This window comes from Kogia breviceps, chromosome 18, assembly GCF_026419965.1.
Source record: "Kogia breviceps isolate mKogBre1 chromosome 18, mKogBre1 haplotype 1, whole genome shotgun sequence".
Taxonomy (NCBI): domain Eukaryota; kingdom Metazoa; phylum Chordata; class Mammalia; order Artiodactyla; family Physeteridae; genus Kogia; species Kogia breviceps.
The window spans coordinates 45,613,334-45,634,216 of NC_081327.1; the positions used below are offsets into that span (position 1 = coordinate 45,613,334).

Below are 20,883 nucleotides of genomic sequence, written 5' to 3' on the forward strand. Positions count from 1 at the left end.
TTTTTTTTTTTTTTTTTTTTGTGGTACGTGGGCCTCTCACCGCTGTGGCCTCTCCCGCTGCGGAGCACAGGCTCCGGACGCGCAGGCCCAGCGGCCATGGCTCACGGGCCCAGCCACTCTGCGGCATGTGGGATCCTCCTGGACCGGGGCACGAACCCATGCTCCCTGCATCGGCAGGCGGACTCTCAACCACTGCGCCACCAGGGAAGCCCTAAACTTTTTAATCTTTGCCTCTGAACAAATCGGTGAAGAAGCTCATTCTCTAGTTTAGGCCACTGCTACTCCAAGTGTGATCCCCCAGTAATAGCATAGATAACACGTGGGAGCTTTTTACTTTACTTCCTCATCTCCTCCCCCTCTCTGTACTATAAAAGAAACTGACATCCACACCCCAATAAGATGGTTATTTTGAGACTTTAGTCTGCCATATTCTCGGTCTTCTGGCTTCCTGAATAAACTCGTATTCCTTGCCTCAACACCTCGTCTCTGATTTACTGGCCTGTTGTATGGCGAGCAGAGAGCTTGGACTTGGTAACAGTATCTTAGAGAACTGGGTAATTATCTGAATAATTCATGTAGAAAATTCATTCTTAGAAGAATGTGACTTTTGGGCTTCAACAATTTCATGTGTACTGAACCAATCACTGGGGAATAAAAAACATTTTTTAATCTATCTTCAATTCTTTTGTTAGTGAAAGTGCTATATTAACAGCAACAACTATGGCAACATAGCTAAGTTATTAAGGCTACAACCAATATTACTTTATTTTGAAAGTACAGTTTGTACAATTTTGGCTCTCCATTTTAAATATATGGGTACAAAAGTCTGACCCATTTCTCAGGTTGTTATGACTAAATATGCTATTTTGGGCCATTTTGTTAAATATCTTTTTTTCTTTTAATTAATTTATTTTTGGCTGCATTGGGTCTTCGTTGCTGCGCGGCTTTCTCTAGTTGCAGAGAGCGAGGGCTAGTCTTCATTGCAGCGCATAGGCTTCTCATTGTGGTGGCTTCTCTTGTTGCAGAGCACGGGCTCTAGGCGCGTGGGCATCAGTAGTTGTGGCTCACGGGCTCTAGAGCACAGGCTCAGTAGTTGTGGTGCACAGACTTAGTTACTCCGCGGCATGTGGGATCTTCCCAGACCCGGACTCGAACCCATGTTCCCTGCATTGGCAGGTGGATTCTTAATCACTGCACCACCAGGGAAAACCTATTTTGGGCCATTTTGGATCAGAACAGTTGTCTCTCTTGGTTTTGACCTTAGCTGTCTTAACCTCTGGGTGCCTGTTTCCTCAGCTGTTAATAGCAGGTAATAAAAGTAACTCATAAGGTTGTTGTGAGGATCAGTGTCTGCTGCATACTAAGTGCTCAACAAACATTAGGTGTGATGATGATGATTAATGCTTTGCTGTGAACTGGGAAATTAAGTGACTTTTTGCTAGCTTTTGAGCTTGACCTTCTATTTGTGTAGCATGCTCTTTTACATAAAAAGAGTAAAATTTTTCTGAAGTATTGAAACCAAGCAGGACCCTGTTGGGCCGTCCTGCGCACAAAAGCCTTTCTAGGAAATAGGTTTTATTCAGCCTCCTTGACCTTCCCAGAGTTCCAAAGGGCAGATTCTGACAGTTGCTAATCAGGGAAGGGAGGGAATGCAGAAACAAGGGAAGAGCAGTCAAGAAACAATAGTGCAGCCTTGGGGTAGGGTCCTGGTTCCTCCTAAAGGAATATACATATAATATCTTTAAGTTCTTCTGCAGGAACTAAGGCCCCCCACTCAGGTGGAGGATGGTAACTTCAGGCTGAGCACAAGATTCCTGGAGCACCACCCTGTTACCTCACCACCAACCAATCAGAAGAAAGTCACACACCCTGCAGCCCTCACCTTAAATTTTACTATACACCCCCCCCCCAAATCATCAGGGAGTTTGGGGTTTTTGAGTACTAGCCACCCATCCTCCTTATCCCTGAAATAAACCTTTCTCTGCTCCAAATTCTCACTTTTTGGGTTGTTTGGACTCACTGTGCATCGGGCATATGAACTTGTGTTCTGTAACAATATCTTTAACCCAGTTATGACCAGCAGCACAATTTTATACCCTTGTATTTAGCTATACAAGATGATGTAGGTTAATAGTGGAGAGGTTTAGGTCATGGGCTTTGGAGTTGAACAGAAACAGGTTTGAATCTTGGCTCTTTAACTTACTTTGCAGTGTGTACTTAGGCAAGGCAGTTACCTCATCTGTAAAAGGTATGCCAGTTGGCCTGCCTCATACACAGTGTAAAAACTAAACGAAATAATGTAGGAAATGTTTAATAATGCCTCACATATAAACATTAACTATTACTTTTCAAAGGCAAATCGAGGACCAAATGCCAATTTAATTGTCTCTCAGAGTATGTTATTTTTTCCACACCAAATCCAAGAAAGTCTAAGGGACAAGTGTATCCACGAGCACAGTGTCAGAATCTGAGGTCTGCATACCATTCTTCAACTAAAACGAACATAACTAGATACTAAGAGCTGCGACCTCTACCAAACACACGTCACCATTTCCCCCTGATTAATCATGTCAACTACTAGGATTTAGAGTATGGATACTAAAATGTCGGTCCCCGGAAGTCCACATCCTTACTTGTCACGTGACGTGCCGCAGTCCCTTCCTTCCCTGCCATTGCATCAGCCGATTTAGAGCCGCCTTCCCAGAAACCAACTAATAAGCTGATTCGTGCTCCAGTTGACTGGCATGTCGGATGACCAATAATTTCTCGGGAAGGTAAGGCGCGGCGGGGCACTTTCCATCCACGCGCTCTGGTTGGACGGGGCGGTGCGTGCTGCCGAGGGCAGTGGTTTGGCGCTGGTACATCTGCGTGTCAGCGGGAACAGGTAACGGTGGCTCCGGGCGCTGGGCTTTGAGGGAGGAGTCAGGAACTGCGACCCTCCGGAGAAGCAGATTGACCTCTGAGAGAGTTCTACGGCGCCGCGATAGCAGCTGTGCTTGGCGTTTGGTCCCTGGGTCAGGCTCTGTGAGTCCTCTGGAACGGGGGCATGGGCTGGACCCGGGGTTGAGGCAGCCGCTTGGCGACACGGCAGCTGGAGAGTGGCCTTTTGTCAGACCCTTGGAGTGCTGGGGGTAGAGTGGCCTTGGGTGGCCTTGCTGAGGACCGAGACCTTGGAAGGATCACTGTTGTCGCTGACCATCCGCCCAAAGCTGAGGTTTTATCTCTCCTGGTTTTAATCCCCTAGAGGCGGGCGGGGTTGCGGGCGGGTAGAGTGGTCAAGACGGGTGGAATCAGGCTGTGAGCCGTTCTCTAAATTCTTAAAATTAGCTAATAACTGATACTAGTACAGGCCTATCTAGAAGCACTTTCTGTGCTCCATCACGTTTAGCTATTACTTTTTCAGGGTCTGCGTTTCCAGTGTGCTTTAAGTTCATTCGCAGTTCGCTACTAAAGGGTTATTAATTATACCGTGAAATACTTAGCAACCACTGTGCTGGATGCTGAGGACATACCCGTAATGGTGAGCAAAACCCACCAGTCATGATTCCCACTGGGCTGGAACTTACAGCCTGTTGGGGAGATGGACCTCCAGCTGTCAGATGCGTGTGCAAATTATGACGGGAGACACCTGGGGCTATGAGAATAAAACAGGGAGAATCTGATCAAGAAGGAGAAGGCTTCCTTAAATAAGTCTCTTTGAAATTGAGATGCCAACAATGAGAAATTAACTAGGAAAAGGCAAAAAGGGAGAATAGTGTAGTCAGTTTACTTGGCAAGTGAAGACCATGTTGAAAGGTCCAGTGGCTGGAGCCTTAAACCCAAAGACCAGTGTGATTTAAGGTACTTAAGACCTTTACAGTTCCTGCTGGGAAATGGAATCTGACCTCCTTTGTGCTACCTCTGTATCCAATAGAGCCTTCCTGTGTATTTATATTGAATAAATGAATGAGTCGTGATGGTGACACAGCCTTTAAAAGTCCCGGCATCCATAGGGCCTAACAGCATTATATTGGGTCCTTTTACATCATACTGCAGTTATTTCTGTGACTATCTCCCTATTAAGGGCATGGACTCTTTTTCATCTTGGTTCCCAGCATACAGTATGTATTCAGTACATTGAATGAATAAACAAAGATGGAAAATTCATGTGTCTTTTGGAATGGAACTGCTTATTTTCCTCAGGTAACACATTTAGAGGAGGAGCAATGAACATTCTGAAACAGCTGTGATGTTGCTGCTCAGTCAGAATTAGCGCTGTACGTTCATTGTTGCCACCATGATTAACATTCATTGAGAGCCATGATGAGGAGGGTCGAGGAAGAATGTGGTGTGACAAACTTTCTAGAAACCGTGGCGTTGACTCCTTAGCATAAACAGAAAGTCCTCAGCTGTGGGGATTTTAGTCAGCTCCTTGGCTCCGTTTGCCAGTGTTTCACTATCTTTTTGCCAAAAGGGCTTTTTGTTTGAGTAATGAGTTGATTGAGTTGTGAATAAATCAATTGAAATTGTGATTAAACATAAATCTAAGAGTCACAGTCTCATCATGTTCGCTGTGTACATCTTTCTTTCTATCTTCCTCCTAGGAAGGAAGAAAACTTTGAGCTAAGTGATGGAAAGTAATAGTATCCAATTTGTTCCAGGTTACAAGTTGCTTCCCAATACAGGATGGCTTTTGAGCCTCACACCCCAGGTGGCGTAGGCAGAGTAGATCTTACTTTTTTACAAAAAAGGAAACAAATTTAGGACAAAGTGCCTTTTTATTTATTTGTTTAAAAAAATTTTTGGCCATACTGTGAGGCATGTGGGATCTCAGTTCCCCAACCAGGGATCGAACCCACGACCCCCGCGTTGGAAGCGTGGAGTCTTAACCACTGGACCACCAGGGAAGTCCCAAAGTGACTGTTTTTTAAAAATAAATTTACTTAGGGCTTCCCTGGTGGCGCAGTGGTTGAGAGTCCGCCTGCCGATGCAGGGGACGCGGGTTCGCGCCCCGGTCCGGGAGGATCCCACATGCCGCGGAGCGGCTGGGCCCATGAGCCATGGCCGCTGGGCCTGCGCGTCTGGAGCCTGTGCTCTGCAACGGGAGAGGCCACAACAGGGAGAGGCCCGCGTACCACAAAAAAATAATAATAAATAAATAAATAAATTTATTTATTTATTTGTCTAGTTTTATTTTTGGCTGTGTTGGGTCTTCATTGCTGCATGCCAGCTCTCTCTCGTTGCGGCGAGCGGGGGCTACTCTCCGTTGCGGTGCGCGGACCTCTTATTGCGGGGGCCCCTCCCGCTGCGGAGCATGGGCTCTAGGCACACAGGCCTCAGTAGTTGTGGCTCGCGGGCTCTAGAGTGCAGGCTCAGCAGTTGTGGTGCGTGGGCTTAGTTGCTCGGCAGCATGTGGCATCCTCCCGGACCAGGGCTCGAACCTGTGTCCCCTGCATTGGCAGGCAGATTCTTAACCACTGTGCCACCAGGGAAGTCCCCAAAGTGACTTTTTAAAGCTTAGAGCTAGGTCTAGAATTCTAGAGACTTTTAGATAATGTTGTGAGTGAGATGGTTCCTATTTTTCTAGACACCCAGTGCTACATGGCCAACTCCATGCCAGTGATTGGTACCCTCTACCAAGGCCTGTCACTTCTCTCTAACCCGCCTGTCAGAGAAGCCGTGTAATATGTGAAAGAGCTTCAAAACTGTAAAGCTGCTTTATTCCTAATTTCCCTCTCTTCTGATTCCCTCTCTCTTTCACTGGCTCTTGAGCTCTACTTCCTCAGTGTGGCTACAGCATCCTCACTCCCTAGCAGTCAAATAGCTGGGAAGGCAGCAGTTTAGCAGTTGGGTTCTGGAGGAGCTAAGCATAGGCAGGTACATTCCTGCTACTTGCAAGGCAGTTCCTTGTACAGATGGGCCCATCTCCAAGTCCACTGTTGCCTCCCCAAGATGGTCAGGCCAAACCTAGAGGCCCTGGCTTTGGGGATAGTGGAACTTCGCACTGTTCGAGACATGTGGGTTAAGACAGAGCCGGGAGGGCCCTTAGCGTTCATCTATTATGGCCCCCTTTTGTTGGTGAAGTAATTCCCTTAAGGACTTGTGGCTAGGACTGGAACCTGGGTCTCCTGAGCCTCCCTCGTCTCCAGGGGACTCCTCTGCTAGACTGAACAGTGAGGTTTTATTCCCCTTTCTTTCTTTCTTTCTGGCTGTGTTGTGTCTTCGTTGCGGTGTGCTGGCTTCTCACTGCGGTGGCTTCTCTTGTTGCAGAGCATGGGCTCTAAGGCGCGCGGACTTCAGTAGTTGTAGCACATGGGCTCAGCTGCTCCATGGCATGTGGGATCCTCCTGGACCAGGGCTCGAACTCATGTCCCCTGCATTGGCAGGCAGACTGTCAACCACTGCGCCACGAGGGAAGCCCTATTCCCATTTCTTAATTCCTGACCTAGGGCTTGGAACAGTGGACGCTCCATACATTTTTGCAGTGAATGAATGCATGAAGAAACCACCTCCTCCACTTAATGTGCTGGTGTATTCAACAGATTGAGGTGGGCCCGGGAAGGAAGAGCATGTGGGGTTGCTGTCTGCTACTGCAGCAAGTTTTGCTTCGATGATGATTTTAGCCTTGGACATTACAACATAGAGGTTTTAGGATCAAACAGCTTACCCATGTCCTGCTTTGACATGGCCTGAGAAGCTAGGAGTAGTGTGTAATGTTTACTTATCTCTTGGTTTCAATTCCCCTAATTTTTTTTCATTTTTCCTTTGCTTAGTTCCGTAGGGTTATTTTCAAGATGGACTCAACCCTAACAGCAAGTGAAATCCGACAGCGTTTTATAGATTTCTTCAAGAGAAATGAACACACCTACGTTCACTCATCTGCCACCATCCCTTTGGATGATCCCACTTTGCTCTTTGCCAACGCAGGCATGAACCAGGTAAGGGTGTTTTCCCTTCCCCTTGGCTTTTTTGTCCACAGAGGCAGCAGAGCAGCCCTGGAGTCAGTGAGAATCCCATTTCTGTCCTCCTGTGTGATCTTGCAGAATCTACTTTATGTCGTTGAACCCCTGTTTCTTTGTCTGTGAAATGAGGAATAATGATAGTGCCCGCCTTTAGGGTGCAGTGAGTAGTAAATAAAATAATGCATTTAAAATGTTTAGCACAGTATTTGAAGTACGTATTTGAATATTAACTGTCATTATTTTTAATTATGATGAGAGACCCCAGTACTCATGGATTAAACTTGTATGCCTCTCAAGAAAAATACAGCCTACATCTAGTCTGTAAAGTTTTGCCTTTTTTTTTTTTCTCCTAAGGAAAAAGCTGTGCTTTATTAAAATCAGAGGCTGGGTTAATCTTGATGAGCCCTGAAGAGACTTGTTAACTCAGCTGTTATGGTTCTCCTTCATCTTTTCATTGTCCTTGTTTTTTTCTTTATAAAATGTCAGTTCTTTAGGATTCTTGTAAGGCTTTGCTTTCATTCCCATTCTAGGCCATGCACAGTCTTATTTTTTCTTTAATTAATTAATTAATGTATTTATTTATTTATTTTTAGCTGCGTTGGGTCTTTGTTGCTGCGCACGGGCTTTCTCTAGTTGTGGTGAGCGGGGGCTACTCTTCATTGCGGTGCGCAGGCTTCTCATTGTGGTGGCTTCTCTTGTTGCGGAGCACGGGCTCTAGGCGTGCGGGCTTCAGTAGTTGTGGCACGTGGGCTTCCATAGTTGTGGCTCAATAGTTGTGGCTCACAGGCTCTAGGGCTCAGTAGTTGTGGTGCATGGGCTTAGTTGCTCCGCAGCACTTGGGATCTTCCTGCACCAGGGCTCGAACCTATGTCCCCTGCCTTGGCAGGGGGATTCTCAACCACTGTGCCACCAGGGAAGTCCCATGCACAGTCTTATTGATTTTTTTTCTTTTTTAAAATTTCTTCCTTGAAGCTACTGCCACGAATGCCAATTCGGATCTACTGCTGATGAAACTTTATTAGTGGGATTTGTGTTTGGGGCAGTTGAACTATAAAAGATATTTGAAAGTTTTATTTTTGGAGACAAGCATTTTCTCGTGAAGTAATGAGAGCATCACAAGTTTATAAAGGTGTTTAAAAGGAGTTTTTCAATATACCTGTGACATTGAAAACTATTTAATTGGCTGGAAGTGGATTCAGGTTAGATGGGGCCCTCAGGACTTTCCTTTGGAGGTTCTCTGGGTGACTGCTTAGCCCGGTGGACCCACCAGCCCTTAGGATTTCCCTGACTGTGGGATAAGTTGACATTTTCTGTTCTCTCCGGTCTCTTCTCTGGCATGGAAAACTAGAGGCACTGGGAACATTTTCCACCTGTATTACATGAACCATGAAATTATAAAAGTGCTTTCAGTTGTGTGAGTCCCATGCATACACGTGGAATTGAGGGCACTAATTTTAGGTGGATTCTTTCAAGGTGGTGAGTTTTCTGGAGCACTGGAACAGGTTTATTCTACTCAGGCATACCTAGGCTTTGTCTTCTCCCACATGAACTGAATGTACTTGGCAGAAGGACCACGGAGTCCAAGGTTTATAAACATTCTCTGAATAACAGTAACTAGTAGCTTGCATGTAGCACTTCCTATACGCCAGGCATTGCTCTGTGTCTTATGTATATTAACTCATTTAGTCCTCACTCTGTGCCATCCTACTGAGGCACTGAAAGCTCAAGTAAACTGCCCAAGCTCACGAAGCTGGTAAATGCTGGAGCATGGATTTGAACCCAGGCAGTCATTTGCTTATGTGCTCTATGCCTCTTAATCAGAAATACCTTGTGTTTTTTTTTTTTGTTTTGCTTCGTTTGTTTTTACATTTTGAATTAGTATTTATTGAGCATCTATTCTTTTCAGGTACTTTTCTAGGTGCTGGATAATAGCTAAGTAAGATAGTTTCTGCTTTTAAGGAGTTAACGGTCTAGCGCAGGACTATACAATGTACTTTCTGCAATGATGATAATTCTATAATCACACACCAGCCTTGTGTGATTATGGAGCTAGTGTGACTTAGTGTGACCAAGTGGTGCTAATTTTACTCCTTTAACAGGTCTCAAATTTTTTTCTTCCTTATCACCTTTACTACCAAGCCAGCACATTGGTTTTTAGAATAAGTTCTTCCAGAAAGATGGTATAAGCCCTGACTGCAGAGACTTGAGAGGAAGCACAGGTTTCACTGCATCAACCTTGACTGTTATCCCAGATCTGGAAGGGCTTTCCTTTGCGCAGTTGGTGTTACTGGCAGTGGTGGAGACTGTTGGAGAACTAGGACCAGGGAGGAGCTGCTCCAAGACAGGCTGCCTCTGCTGCAGCCCACAGGGCCACCTGCGTCTGATAAGTTTCTGTATTGCAAGCTAATCAAATCCGGAAGTGAATAGTCTATGTGTGTTCTCTTCCTGCCAGCATGTAACCACCTGATATATCTGCAGCTCTTTAAAAGTTGAAATGTTCCCTGTCTTTTTTAGTTCAAACCCATCTTTCTGAATACTGTTGACCCATCTCACCCTATGGCAAAGCTGAGCAGAGCTGCCAATACCCAGAAATGCATCCGGGCTGGGGGCAAACACAATGACCTGGACGATGTGGGCAAGGATGTCTATCATCACACCTTCTTTGAGATGTTAGGCTCCTGGTCTTTTGGAGATTACTTCAAGGTAAGTTCAAAGAGGAGATCTCTGAGCAAAGATCAAAGGGATTTTGAGCAAAACAGTCATTTCTACTGAGGGAAATGGGGTCTAACTTTGCTGGTTTCATGATACAAAATATCATCTAGGAGAGATTCAGAAGTGAAGGACATTTATCAATTCTAAGAATTCTTGGAAGCAGTACCTGTAATTTTATGACTTCAGTTTACATGTGGATTTCTTGTTTAAATTTGACTGTTTATGGTGAAGATACTGTATTGGACCTCTCCTACTCATATTAAATAGATTCTGGTTTGGTCATGTTCCGCATCTTTTTGATCTTTTTGTAGGAATTGGCATGTAAGATGGCTCTAGAACTTCTCACCCAAGAGTTTGGCATTCCACTTGAAAGACTGTACGTTACTTACTTTGGGGGGGATGAACCAGCTGGCTTAGAACCAGACCTGGAGTGCAAACAGATCTGGCACAGCTTGGGGTAAGAATGTGTCTCGCATGTGGAGAGTGTGAGTAGGGAGGAATAAAATGGTTCCTACACTCAGTGCCAGAGTGGGGTCTTCGGACTTGGGGTGCATTGCCATTTCCTATTTTGGGGTGTGGAGGTGGAGGTGGAGGTGACTGGGAGTAATTATCCTTTGATGCATTCATTGCTTCTTAGTAGGTTTACTTGATCATTCTGTCGTTGAAAGCCAACATAAAGAGTGTCATTTTTTTTGCTTTTTGTATATTTTTAGAAATTGTACATAGAGTTCATATGTTGTGAAATTTCAAACTATATGGAAATGTAAAAAATAGGAAATGGCAGATCCCTAACATTAGTCATTGTTAATAGTTTGATACCCCATATAGAGTCTTTCGGGCCTTTTTTTCATATTTCTGTAGCCCTGTGTGTGTCTTTTTCAACAGAGTGTATTGATATAAAACAGTTTATTTCTTTTAGAAATGTAATGGTGTCAAACAGGTCTAGGACAAAGGAAGTTGTGGGTTATTTTTTTAATGTAATATAATTCTAATATAAAATCACATAGCATAAAAGGTAACATGATAGATGAGCGATATGTGTTCTGGGCTTTGAACATAATAGAATTTATGAAACTCTGTATCAAGAGGAATCTGATTGTGGAGTGATGTTCCCCTGTAGATAACAAGAATGCCCATGATGTCCTTGTCTCATTTTCTTGTTCTTTTACTTAAACTCTCTTGTCGTTTAGTGCGTAGCTTTTTATATACTTAAGCACTGCTACTTCTCCTTTATTTTTAATTTTTTTTTAATTACTTTTAGTCCGGGTATATTATTCCAATCCAGCTTCCCCTTGTACTTGGTCTGAAATCCCTCTTTGGTTAGACTCTATAGTCTAAATGTACTTGGATGTTTTGAGTAGTAACACATGTGAAACTTAAATACTAATCTTGACTTTCTGAATCCTGTTTTACTTGGCTTGTATATATCTGTACTTTGTTTTCAAGCAAGCATAATCTTTTTTGACTGCTCTGTTATCTAGCAACTCTCAGCAGAGTCAATATTTTGGAAATGTTTTAACCTTATTAAATTCTTTTAATAATTTAATAATTAATAATAATTAATAATTCTTTTCATTTTAAGGTGAAAGACAGATGACTAAATTGGGGCATAGAGAGGTGACTTTAAATGATCAGCTGCTTTTTTTTTCAACACTTATACTGTCATAATAGAATTGTTTTCATTTATAAAAATGAAGGAACATTTGCAAAGAAACGTGCAAAGAAATTTGTTTAAATTCTGGTTGGGAATTCCCTGGCGGTCCAGTGGTTAGGACTACACACTTCCACTGCAGGGAACACTGGTTCCATCCCTGATCAGGGAACTAAGATCCCACAAGCCGGGTAGCCGATAGATAGATAGATAGACAGACAGACAGACAGGTAAATTCTGGTCATATTCAGCATAAACGTTTTCATTTTTATGTGTTCCTGTCTAGGCCTTATCTATATGTTTGCATGTTTTTATTTATTTATGATCACAGCATATGTGCATTTTGTATTCTGTTGTAGTCACTCTTGAAAAGAATCATGTTCTGCTTCTTTATCAAGATTTGAATGCAGACTCAGCACTAGTAATTGCCAGAGAGTGAGCCTTCTTTCTAGAAATGCATAAGGATCTCCTTTTTTGGTGGATGCAAGTCTGCACAGAATCCTGTCACTAGCTATAACTGGGCTTATCTTCCCGCTCTCTGCAGCCTGGATGACAGCAAAATCCTCCCAGGCAACATGAAGGATAACTTCTGGGAGATGGGTGACACGGGCCCTTGTGGTCCCTGCAGTGAGATCCACTACGACCGGATTGGTGGTCGGGATGCGGCGCACCTCGTCAACCAGGATGACCCCAATGTGCTGGAGATCTGGAACCTCGTGTTCATCCAGTATAACAGGTGGCCCTGGGGTCCTGGTCTGTTCCTGCTAAGGGCAGCACCTTTCCTCAAGCTGCATAGAGCGAGAGGAACACAGAGCTCGTGGCTATCTTAGCCTCGTCTTTGGGGACAGTGGAGCAGTGCTAAAGGCATCATGGGATCTTGTGGACATATGTTCAATTTTATTTCTCAGGCTTTCCCTCTGATCTTGGGACGGGGCTGGGCCTATTCTTTTATAAACTAGTTTTATTCCACATACTACCTGCTTAAGGGCTATTTCTATAATGTCATTTTTGCTATAATTTGAACTGCTGTTTTAAAGCTCATTTCCTTGAAGCTTGCCTCACTCTTTAATGAACCCCAGAGTATTTCTTCCCTTTCTCCCTTCACTCCCCACCTCCCAACAAAACAGGCAGAGGCAAATGGCAAAATAGTCACAGCCTGCAAACTGCAAAGTGAGTTCTACCCAGCAGGGAGAGGTGGCTGCCTGAGTCCATGTTTCATCCTCCTCTTTCTCTGGATCTTGCAGGGAAACCGATGGCATTCTGAAACCTCTTCCCAAGAAAAGCATTGACACAGGGATGGGCCTGGAGCGACTAGTGTCTGTGCTGCAGAATAAAATGTCCAACTATGACACTGACCTTTTTGTCCCTTACTTTGAAGCCATTCAGAAGGTACTGGTCCTATTGCAGACTTCTGTGGAGGTTTCCAGGCTGGACCCTTAGTACTGTCAAAGATGAAACAATCATATGCTTTGCCGGGTGAGGGTACCTGTGACCATCTACCAACTTCATTGTTAATAACAACAGGGGTCTAAGCACAAGGCACTGTATTTTATTGTGTTCAGGGGCCTAGCTGGAGGCTCTTCACTGTTGCTCCTGTTACCTTTCTTGGGGTTACAGGATCTGGCAAGAGGGTCATCCTTTCTCTTTATGCCCCGTCAGTCCTCACCTCCTGGGGTGAGGCAACGCTAGAAGGGCTGCTTCCTGATGAGCTGCCTCCTGGTTTTTATTTGTAGGGCACAGGTGCTCGGCCATACACTGGGAAGGTTGGTGCTGATGATGCTGACGGGATCGACATGGCCTACCGGGTGCTGGCCGACCACGCTCGGACCATCACCGTGGCCCTGGCTGATGGTGGCCGGCCTGACAACGCAGGGCGGGGGTAAGTGTGTTACCCGTGGGGCAGGGTTAGGATTGACGCTGCTGAGCTTTATGGCTCTTTGTGGAACTTAACACCATACTTCATTATTGTTGTCTTCTAGGTAGTTGGAGGGATCCTTTTATTTTTTTTTTAGGGATAAAGGGAGTTTCAGCTCACTTTGAAGAGTTCACTATATTAAATTTCTGCTGCCAAGTACAAGATGATAAGGATTGTATTTAAGGTTGTCTGATAAGATATTGGCAGGGGCAGGGGAGATACTGATGAACCCCAGGCAACTTCATTACTGACAGCCAGGACCTGGGATTGGATGGTGGGCGTCAAGTTGGCCGTCTGGTCTGTACTTCTTGCCTCCATCTCTGGTTCAGCAGAGCAAGCTTGGAAAATAAACCAAGGTTACCCCAGGTTATCCTTGATGCATATTTGTGGATATATTACTGAGTTTTATGCTGGAATTAATGTTAATGACCTTGGGGGAATGCAAAATAAAAGAGAAGCAGGCTTAGGATAAAAGCAAGAATCTGAAAGAGAAAGACAAAAAATTGGTCATGTTGCTTGGGTAGAATTCCAAAGGACCCACTACAAAATGCTCGGCTGGGAATGTTGTCTAGCAGGAAACTGGGTTCTGCCTCTTACAGGTATGTGTTGAGACGGATTCTCCGCCGGGCTGTTCGATACTCCCATGAGAAACTCAACGCCAGCAGGGGTTTCTTTGCGACATTAGCAGATGTTGTCGTCCAGTCCCTGGTAGGTGTATTTCCTGTTCACCTCTTCTGTACTGAAGCACATACCTTAAAAGGTGTAGAGTGGGAGACATCACACTGTTAATGAGAATTTTTAGAGGAGTCATAGTATAGTTCCTGCCTTCACTGGGCTCATATCTGTGTTTCCCGTTTACCAGGGAGATGCATTTCCTGAGCTAAAGAAGGACCCAGATATGGTGAAGGACATCATTAATGAAGAAGAAGTGCAATTTCTCAAGACGCTCAGCAGAGGGCGTCGCATCCTAGACAGGAAAATTCAGAGCCTGGGAGATAGCAAAACCATTCCCGGTAAGGACCGGTTTGTTCCTTTCTTCAATAGGCTGGTTCATCTTTCTGGAAGAGGCAAGCCCTTTCTCACAAACTGACAGTGGACTCCTGTGTCTCCAAAGGCTGAGCATAGCTTGGTTAGACCGCTTTTGGTGTAAAAAGGGGTTTATAGTAAGATTATAAAAGTAACATTGTGGCAAAGTATTCAAACAGTACAGAAGTAAAAAGTGAAAATCCTCTTTCCCCAACTCATTTCTCAGGAGTCACAACTCTTTGGAGTTCGTTGTATAACTATTCAGGACTTTTCTGTATTTGCCTACAAATGTATATAGGGGTGTGTGCGCGTGCACAAGCAAAAAATGGGAACGAATAGTATATAGTGTTTCACAACTTTAATTTTTTTACCAGACAGGAAAATTAATTCCAGAAGCTTTTACGTTTTATGGAAGTATAATATAATGTTCAAGGTGAAAGCCTGATGAATTTCCACAAACTGAACACACTTCTGTTCAGATTAGGAAACAGAACTTTTCTAGCGACCTCTTGTGCTTCCCCCAGGTTGACTGCAAAAGATTTGATGGATTTTCTGACAAGTACACAGGACCATTACTAACTTGCCTGGCTCTTTAATCTCTCCTGTCACTGCCAGTGTCCTCCTGGGAAGGGGTTGGGATGGAAAGGAAGGGGGGCCATCCCTGTCATTCTTACGTGATTCCTTTGTGCTGTGTAGGGGACACTGCTTGGCTCCTCTATGACACCTATGGGTTTCCAGTGGATCTTACTGGACTGATTGCTGAAGAGAAGGGCCTGGTGGTAGATATGGATGGCTTTGAAGAGGAGAGGAAGCTGGCTCAGGTAAAGCGTTTGGGGAGTGAGCAAGAAACTCAGCACCAATCAAGGCAGGACTTGGCTGCAAGGCAAGAAAGAGTTTCCTTCCATTAAAGTCTTTGAAATTCTGTTTTTCCCAAGACCAGTGAGTCTCAAGTGGGGGCAGTTTGCCCCCCTTACCCCAGGGGATATTTGGCGGTAGCGTATAAAGACATTTTTTGGTTTTCACAACTGGGGATGGATGCTACTGGCCTGTGGTGGGTAGAGGCCAGGAATGCTGCTCAGCATCCTCAGTGGACAGCCTCCCAGAGCAAGAGTTACCTGGCCCCAAGTGTCAGTAGTGCTGAGATCAAAACACTCTGTTTTAGAGCTTTACATTGGGCATAGTTTAGCAATTTCAGGTCTTTCAGAGTTCTTTTCCTTTGACATTAAGGTAACTTACGCTTATTTCTCTTACTGGCAGCTGAAATCACAGGGCAAGGGAGCTGGTGGGGAAGACCTCATTATGCTGGACATTTATGCTATTGAAGAGCTCCGGGAAAAGGGTCTGGAGGCAACAGATGATTCCCCAAAGTATAATTACCATTCGGACTCCACTGGGAGCTACGGTATGTTAGTGTGCTCATCGGGGCTGGTTTTCAAGCAATGAGTCTCTAGTTTAGGAACCCAGGATATCCATGGTAGCCTCGCCTGCAGTGCTGTGTAGTCACGCTGTGTAATTTTTTTTTTTTTTTTTTTTTTTTGCTGTACGCGGGCCTCTCACTGTTGTGGCCTCTCCTGCTGCGGAGCACAGGCTCCGGACGCGCAGGCTCAGCAGCCATGGCTCACGGGCCCAGCCGCTCCGCGGCATGTGGGATCCAGGGCACGAACCTGTGTCCCCTGCATCAGCAGGTGGACTCCCAACCACTGCGCCACCAGGGAAGCCCCATGCTGTGTAATTTTATACTCAGAGAGACCCTTGGTGATCGACTTTCTATTTATTTTGGAATAATTATAGATTCACAGGAAGTTGTAAAAAAAAAAAAAAAAAAAGAAATTTACCAGGAGATTCCTTGTACCTTATACCCAGTTTTCCCTAATTGCAAGCAACATCTTGCAGGAAACAAGGAAAATGACATTGATTGATAAAATTCACAGTGGCTGTTGAATTTTGCATCGGGGTAGTAGCATTCTAAAGTTAAGACAACACAAAAGAAATATACAGGTGCTACATGTTTTTGCTTTTATCGCTCCAGCAGAGATACCTAAATCTATCTAAGGAAACCCACAAAAGGAATACATTCCTTATGAATTGACCTTAGAGTAGGGAATTTATTACTACTCTTAAATATCAGGTTTCTGTTCAGTTGCTAACAGTTAGGGTGACCATCTGTCCCATTTTCCCAGAATTGTCCCAGTGTTGACACTGAAATTGTCCCAGTGTTTCCTCACACCCTGGGAAATCCCTTGGCCCCAAGCAAACCGGGACAGTTGGTCACCCCTACTGAGTATTATATTCTCCAGTAGAAAACCAGTATGTTAAGGAGTCTAATAGTCTTCTTCCAACATGAAATTAGACAATTAGGACCTAAGGAGAGTTTGGAAATAGAATCTGATAAAAGCCAGCTAAGAATGTGTGAATGAAGTCGTTAACCGGGTTTTCCCCTTGTATGCAGTGTTTGAGAGTGCGGTGGCTACAGTGATGGCTCTGCGCAGGGACAAGATGTTTGTGGAGGAAGTGTCCACGGGCCAGGAGTGTGGAGTGGTGCTGGACAAGACCTGTTTCTATGCTGAGCAAGGAGGGCAGATCTACGACGAAGGCTACCTGGTGAAGGTCGATGACAGCAGCGAAGACGTGAGCCAACAGTTCTTCTTCATTAGTGGGGAGCGGGGGCCCAGCAAAGGGCTGGGCCTGGGCCCCGGGCAGCGGCTCTGGCTCCTCGGTGCTCCCAGCCCTGAGGGGCAGACACCACCGATCTTTGGGTCGTGTTCTGTGGTCAGTGTTTCCGAAGCCGAGGGAGCTGCTTCTTGTACTGTGTTGCTCTCGTTGCCGTTAGGTCCCCTTGTAGCAGAATCCTCGCAGCCAGGCTGCTTAGGTTGATCCTTGGTTCCTCCAGGCTTTCCTTGTAAATAAGGAGAGATAGCTCTCTGGAGGGCAGACATCCTCATAGAAGACGTGGCCTGTAGCTCAGCCACTGCTGTCTCTGCGGTCTTGGATGAGTTACTTAGTCTCGGGCTTGAGCTTCCTTACAGTGGCTTTAATTCTCTAAGATGCTCCTTAATGGAGAGTGTGTGTGTGTGTGTCTGTGTATATATACACATGTATTACGTATTTAAAGTGTTGTGTGTTTGTAATGATAAATATTTAGATAGTGGTCCATATATATATGTATGTATGTATGTATATATAATGGTATTAATGGTATGTATGTATAGTACATAAAGGGAGAATTCATATTTATGTCCATTTATATATATACATATATACACACACATATGTATTTGGATTTATTTATGTATTGGTCTCCTCCTTGACTCCTCTTAGAAAACTGAGTTTACGGTGAAGAACGCTCAGGTCCGAGGAGGGTATGTCCTGCACACAGGAACAATCTATGGCAGCCTGAAAGTGGGGGATCAGGTCCGGCTGTTTATTGATGAGGTGAGTTTGAGTTGCTTTAGGCTGGTTAGTAATCATCTCTCCTTCCCCTTTTAAAAAAAATGTCAGCTTTATTGAGGCATTCCTGGCATGTAGAATTACAAGAGTTGTTTAAAGTGTACGTCATAGTGATTTGATGCAGGTTGTGAAAGGAATTCGTCTCCTCCTCTGGCTTTAAATTGGCCCATCATTACTGTCCCTCCTAAGTGAAATTATAGGTAGATGATTATGTGTAAGGTGCAGAAGTAAATTTTGAGGGATGTCACTGACAGTTAAATCTGTTCCCAAGTTAGACCACAGTGATTTCAGTTGAGATCCTATAGCTTCATTTTCACGGATTGCCTTTCTCTACCTTTACCTCAAATACTTCTTCAGGAGCCAAGGATCCTGTATTAAGAAATAGGTTCTGCTGCACGTGCTAGAGCTCCAAAATAATAGTAGCATAAAACAAGACGGAAATGTGTTTCTCACCTGAAAGTCTGCGTTGATGCAAAGGCCCTCCCCACAAAGTCACGGGACCTTGCTCTTCCTTGCTTTTGTTCCACCATCATTCCTGGGGCGTTGCCCTTGCTTTCATGGTCCAAGAGGGTAGCTACCAGATCCACTTTCAAGGCCAGGGGTTGGTGGACTTTTTTTGTGAAGTGCCAGATAGTAAATATTTTTGGTTTTCTGAACCATACTGTCTCCATCACAGCTACTCGACTCTGCCGTTGTGGCACAAAAGCACCGTAGGCAATATGTAAACACACGGGTGTGGCTATGTTCCAATAAGCCTAGTTATAAAAATGGATTGCAGGGGCTTCCCTGGTGGCGCAGTGGTTAAGAATCCACCTGCCGATGCAGGGGACATGGGTTCGTGCCCCGGTCTGGGAAGATCCCACATGCCGCGGATCGGCTGGGACCGTGATCCATGGCCGCTGAGCCTGCGCGTCCGGAGCCTCTGCTCCTCAACTGGAGAGGCCACAACAGTGAGAGGCCCGCATACTGCAAAAAAAAAAAAAAGGATTGCAGGACGGGTTCGGCCCACAGGCCATAACTTGCCAACTCCTGTTCTAGACAGCGGGAAAGAGGAAGGGGAGGGTGTGTTCCTTTAAGGGTACACATCACTTCTGCTCCCAGCCCACTGAACAGAATTTAGTAACGTAGCCACAGTTAGTGGCAAGGGAAGCTGTAGGCTTTATTCTGGGCAGCCATGGGTGCAACTAAAAACTCTAGTACTTGGGAAGAATGGGAGAGCAGGTACTGGGGGCCGACCAGCAGCCGGCCGCAGACCTCTCCACCAGCCTGCTCTGCCCCTTATAGCCCCGACGGAGGCCTGTCATGAGCAACCACACAGCCACCCACATCCTCAACTTCGCCCTGCGTTCCGTGCTTGGGGAGGCTGACCAGAGAGGCTCCCTGGTTGCTCCTGACCGCCTTCGGTTTGACTTCACCGCCAAGGGGGCCATGTCCACCCAACAGATCAAGAAGGCCGAGGAGATTGCAAACGAGATGATCGAAGCAGCCAAGGTAGGTTGCGTTACATGTGAGCTCTTGGGTCATGAACTCCACTCCTTCCTGCACCATCGCTTTCTGTGTACGGAGCTGCCCCTGCCCAGATGCTCTCACTCTGTCAAGCTGTAGTCTGTGCTGTGAACACATGTGTTCAAAGCAGTGATTCTTAACTGTGCTGGGTAGGGGGCAGTGCTGGTGTTCAGTGGGGGGCCTCAGGGAGGTCTTTGGTCCGCCCCTTCCTTAGGACAACCAGAGCTCTTTTAGTTATATCTGTTTTACATATAGCACATCCATTTACGATTTGGTTCACGGTTTAACAAAGTAGTTGGAAATTCCTATTTTGAGCCCCTTGACTTTACACACGGGGCTTTATTTTGGGAGGCTCAGGGCACATGACGGGCAGAGCCAGGACCAGAAACCCAGAGCCCTGCCTGCAAGACTGCACTCTCCCTGCTGCTTCCTACTGCACCTTCAGAGAAGATCTTTCCCCAGCTTTTTTTCCTATCTTCTTTCCGTGGCAGCCTGTCTACACCCAGGATTGTCCTCTGGCAGCAGCTAAAGGCATCCAGGGCCTGCGGGCTGTGTTTGATGAGACCTATCCTGACCCTGTGCGAGTCGTCTCTATTGGGGTCCCGGTGTCTGAGCTGTTGGATGACCCCTCCGGTCCTGCTGGCTCGCTCACTTCTGTTGAGTTCTGTGGGGGAACGTGAGTACCTCGGGGAGCAGTGGGGGGACCTGCCTTTTGTTAATTTGTGTTACCCTTGGAAGGTGTGGGTAATAGGCTAGACCAGCTCTCGATTGTCTAAGGTTGAAACAGCGCCCTCAGAAATGAAGTTGCCAAACAGCCTTCCCAGGAATCAGCGTCTGCGTGCTCCCATCAGACCCCTCAGTGTCTCACGTTGCCATTTACTGGGTGTGTGATGAAATGTTCTTCCAAGGAGGGGAGGTGAAAAATGTCATCTTAACACTTACAGTGGCTTGCTCTCGTTCCCCGGACGGATGACGACAGAAGGCCTGGGAATTCATGATTCAGCAGGGCCGTGGAGCTTCTGACCTGGTCCTAGCCCCTTTCCATTCCCAGGGCCTCGCGTAGTTCCCTTTGCAGGCTTGAGCAGCATCTGCGGAATTAACCTCATTGTCTCGGAGCCCCTGAGTCAGGCCCCACGGTAGACCTGGCTCAGTTTGGCTGTGGGCAGCCACATGTTTCTGCCAACTTGGAGTCCTCCGTAGCCCTTGGGGTCTTTCTGGGACCGTCTGGTGGCCTGGGAAGTTCCTGCTTGCACAGAAATCAGGGGGAAAAAAAAAACATCCTTAAGGCCATGGTAGAGCCCATCCAGGGCCTCCTGTGAGCCTCAGGCAGGCAGAGAGCAGGTGGGTGCATGGAGGACGGGGCAGGGATCTGGGAGGTCGCATTCCAGGCCTCCCTCTGTCCAGCAGCATTGGGCCTTCAACTGAGTCCCTCATCTGCCTTAATACCTCTCTACATGACACTCTCTAGAGCACTGGAAACAGCTTTTGGAGACTTTACATCATCCTTGCGGAGTGGCTGAGAGTAAAGGAGTATCTGAGGTTCTCTGAGCCCCCGGGGTTGTCTGAGGTGCTGTGGTAAGACTTGAAAGGGAATCCACCGATACTCTCAGGCTGTTGAGCAGGGACAGGAGGCAGCAGTCCTGTGAGGGAGGACTATCCACATTTCATGCATGAGAAAACTGAGG

At 45.8% G+C, this 20,883-nt stretch overlaps 1 protein-coding gene across 9 annotated transcripts in view; it reads left to right on the forward strand.

Annotated features, from left to right (window-relative positions):
* AARS1 (alanyl-tRNA synthetase 1) overlaps positions 1-20,883 on the forward strand; it is a 57,771-nt gene that overhangs the window by 33,434 nt on the left and 3,454 nt on the right. For 5 of the 9 annotated variants that reach the window (XM_067019558.1, XM_067019560.1, XM_067019561.1 and 2 more), the window contains 14 exons: positions 6,753-6,917; positions 9,456-9,644; positions 9,965-10,110; positions 11,849-12,040; positions 12,549-12,693; positions 13,038-13,183; positions 13,819-13,927; positions 14,082-14,232; positions 14,942-15,066; positions 15,503-15,647; positions 16,695-16,873; positions 17,564-17,677; positions 18,977-19,183; positions 19,690-19,874. In XM_067019558.1, the coding sequence (XP_066875659.1) occupies positions 6,774-6,917; positions 9,456-9,644; positions 9,965-10,110; positions 11,849-12,040; positions 12,549-12,693; positions 13,038-13,183; positions 13,819-13,927; positions 14,082-14,232; positions 14,942-15,066; positions 15,503-15,647; positions 16,695-16,873; positions 17,564-17,677; positions 18,977-19,183; positions 19,690-19,874 (2,177 nt within the window). In that variant the 5' untranslated portion in view covers positions 6,753-6,773. Of the gene's footprint in view, positions 1-2,778; positions 3,215-5,566; positions 5,668-6,752; positions 6,918-9,455; positions 9,645-9,964; positions 10,111-11,848; positions 12,041-12,548; positions 12,694-13,037; positions 13,184-13,818; positions 13,928-14,081; positions 14,233-14,941; positions 15,067-15,502; positions 15,648-16,694; positions 16,874-17,563; positions 17,678-18,976; positions 19,184-19,689; positions 19,875-20,883 lie in introns of those variants that run through there. The other 4 variants (XM_059046078.2, XM_067019555.1, XM_067019556.1 and 1 more) reach the window with 4 other exon arrangements.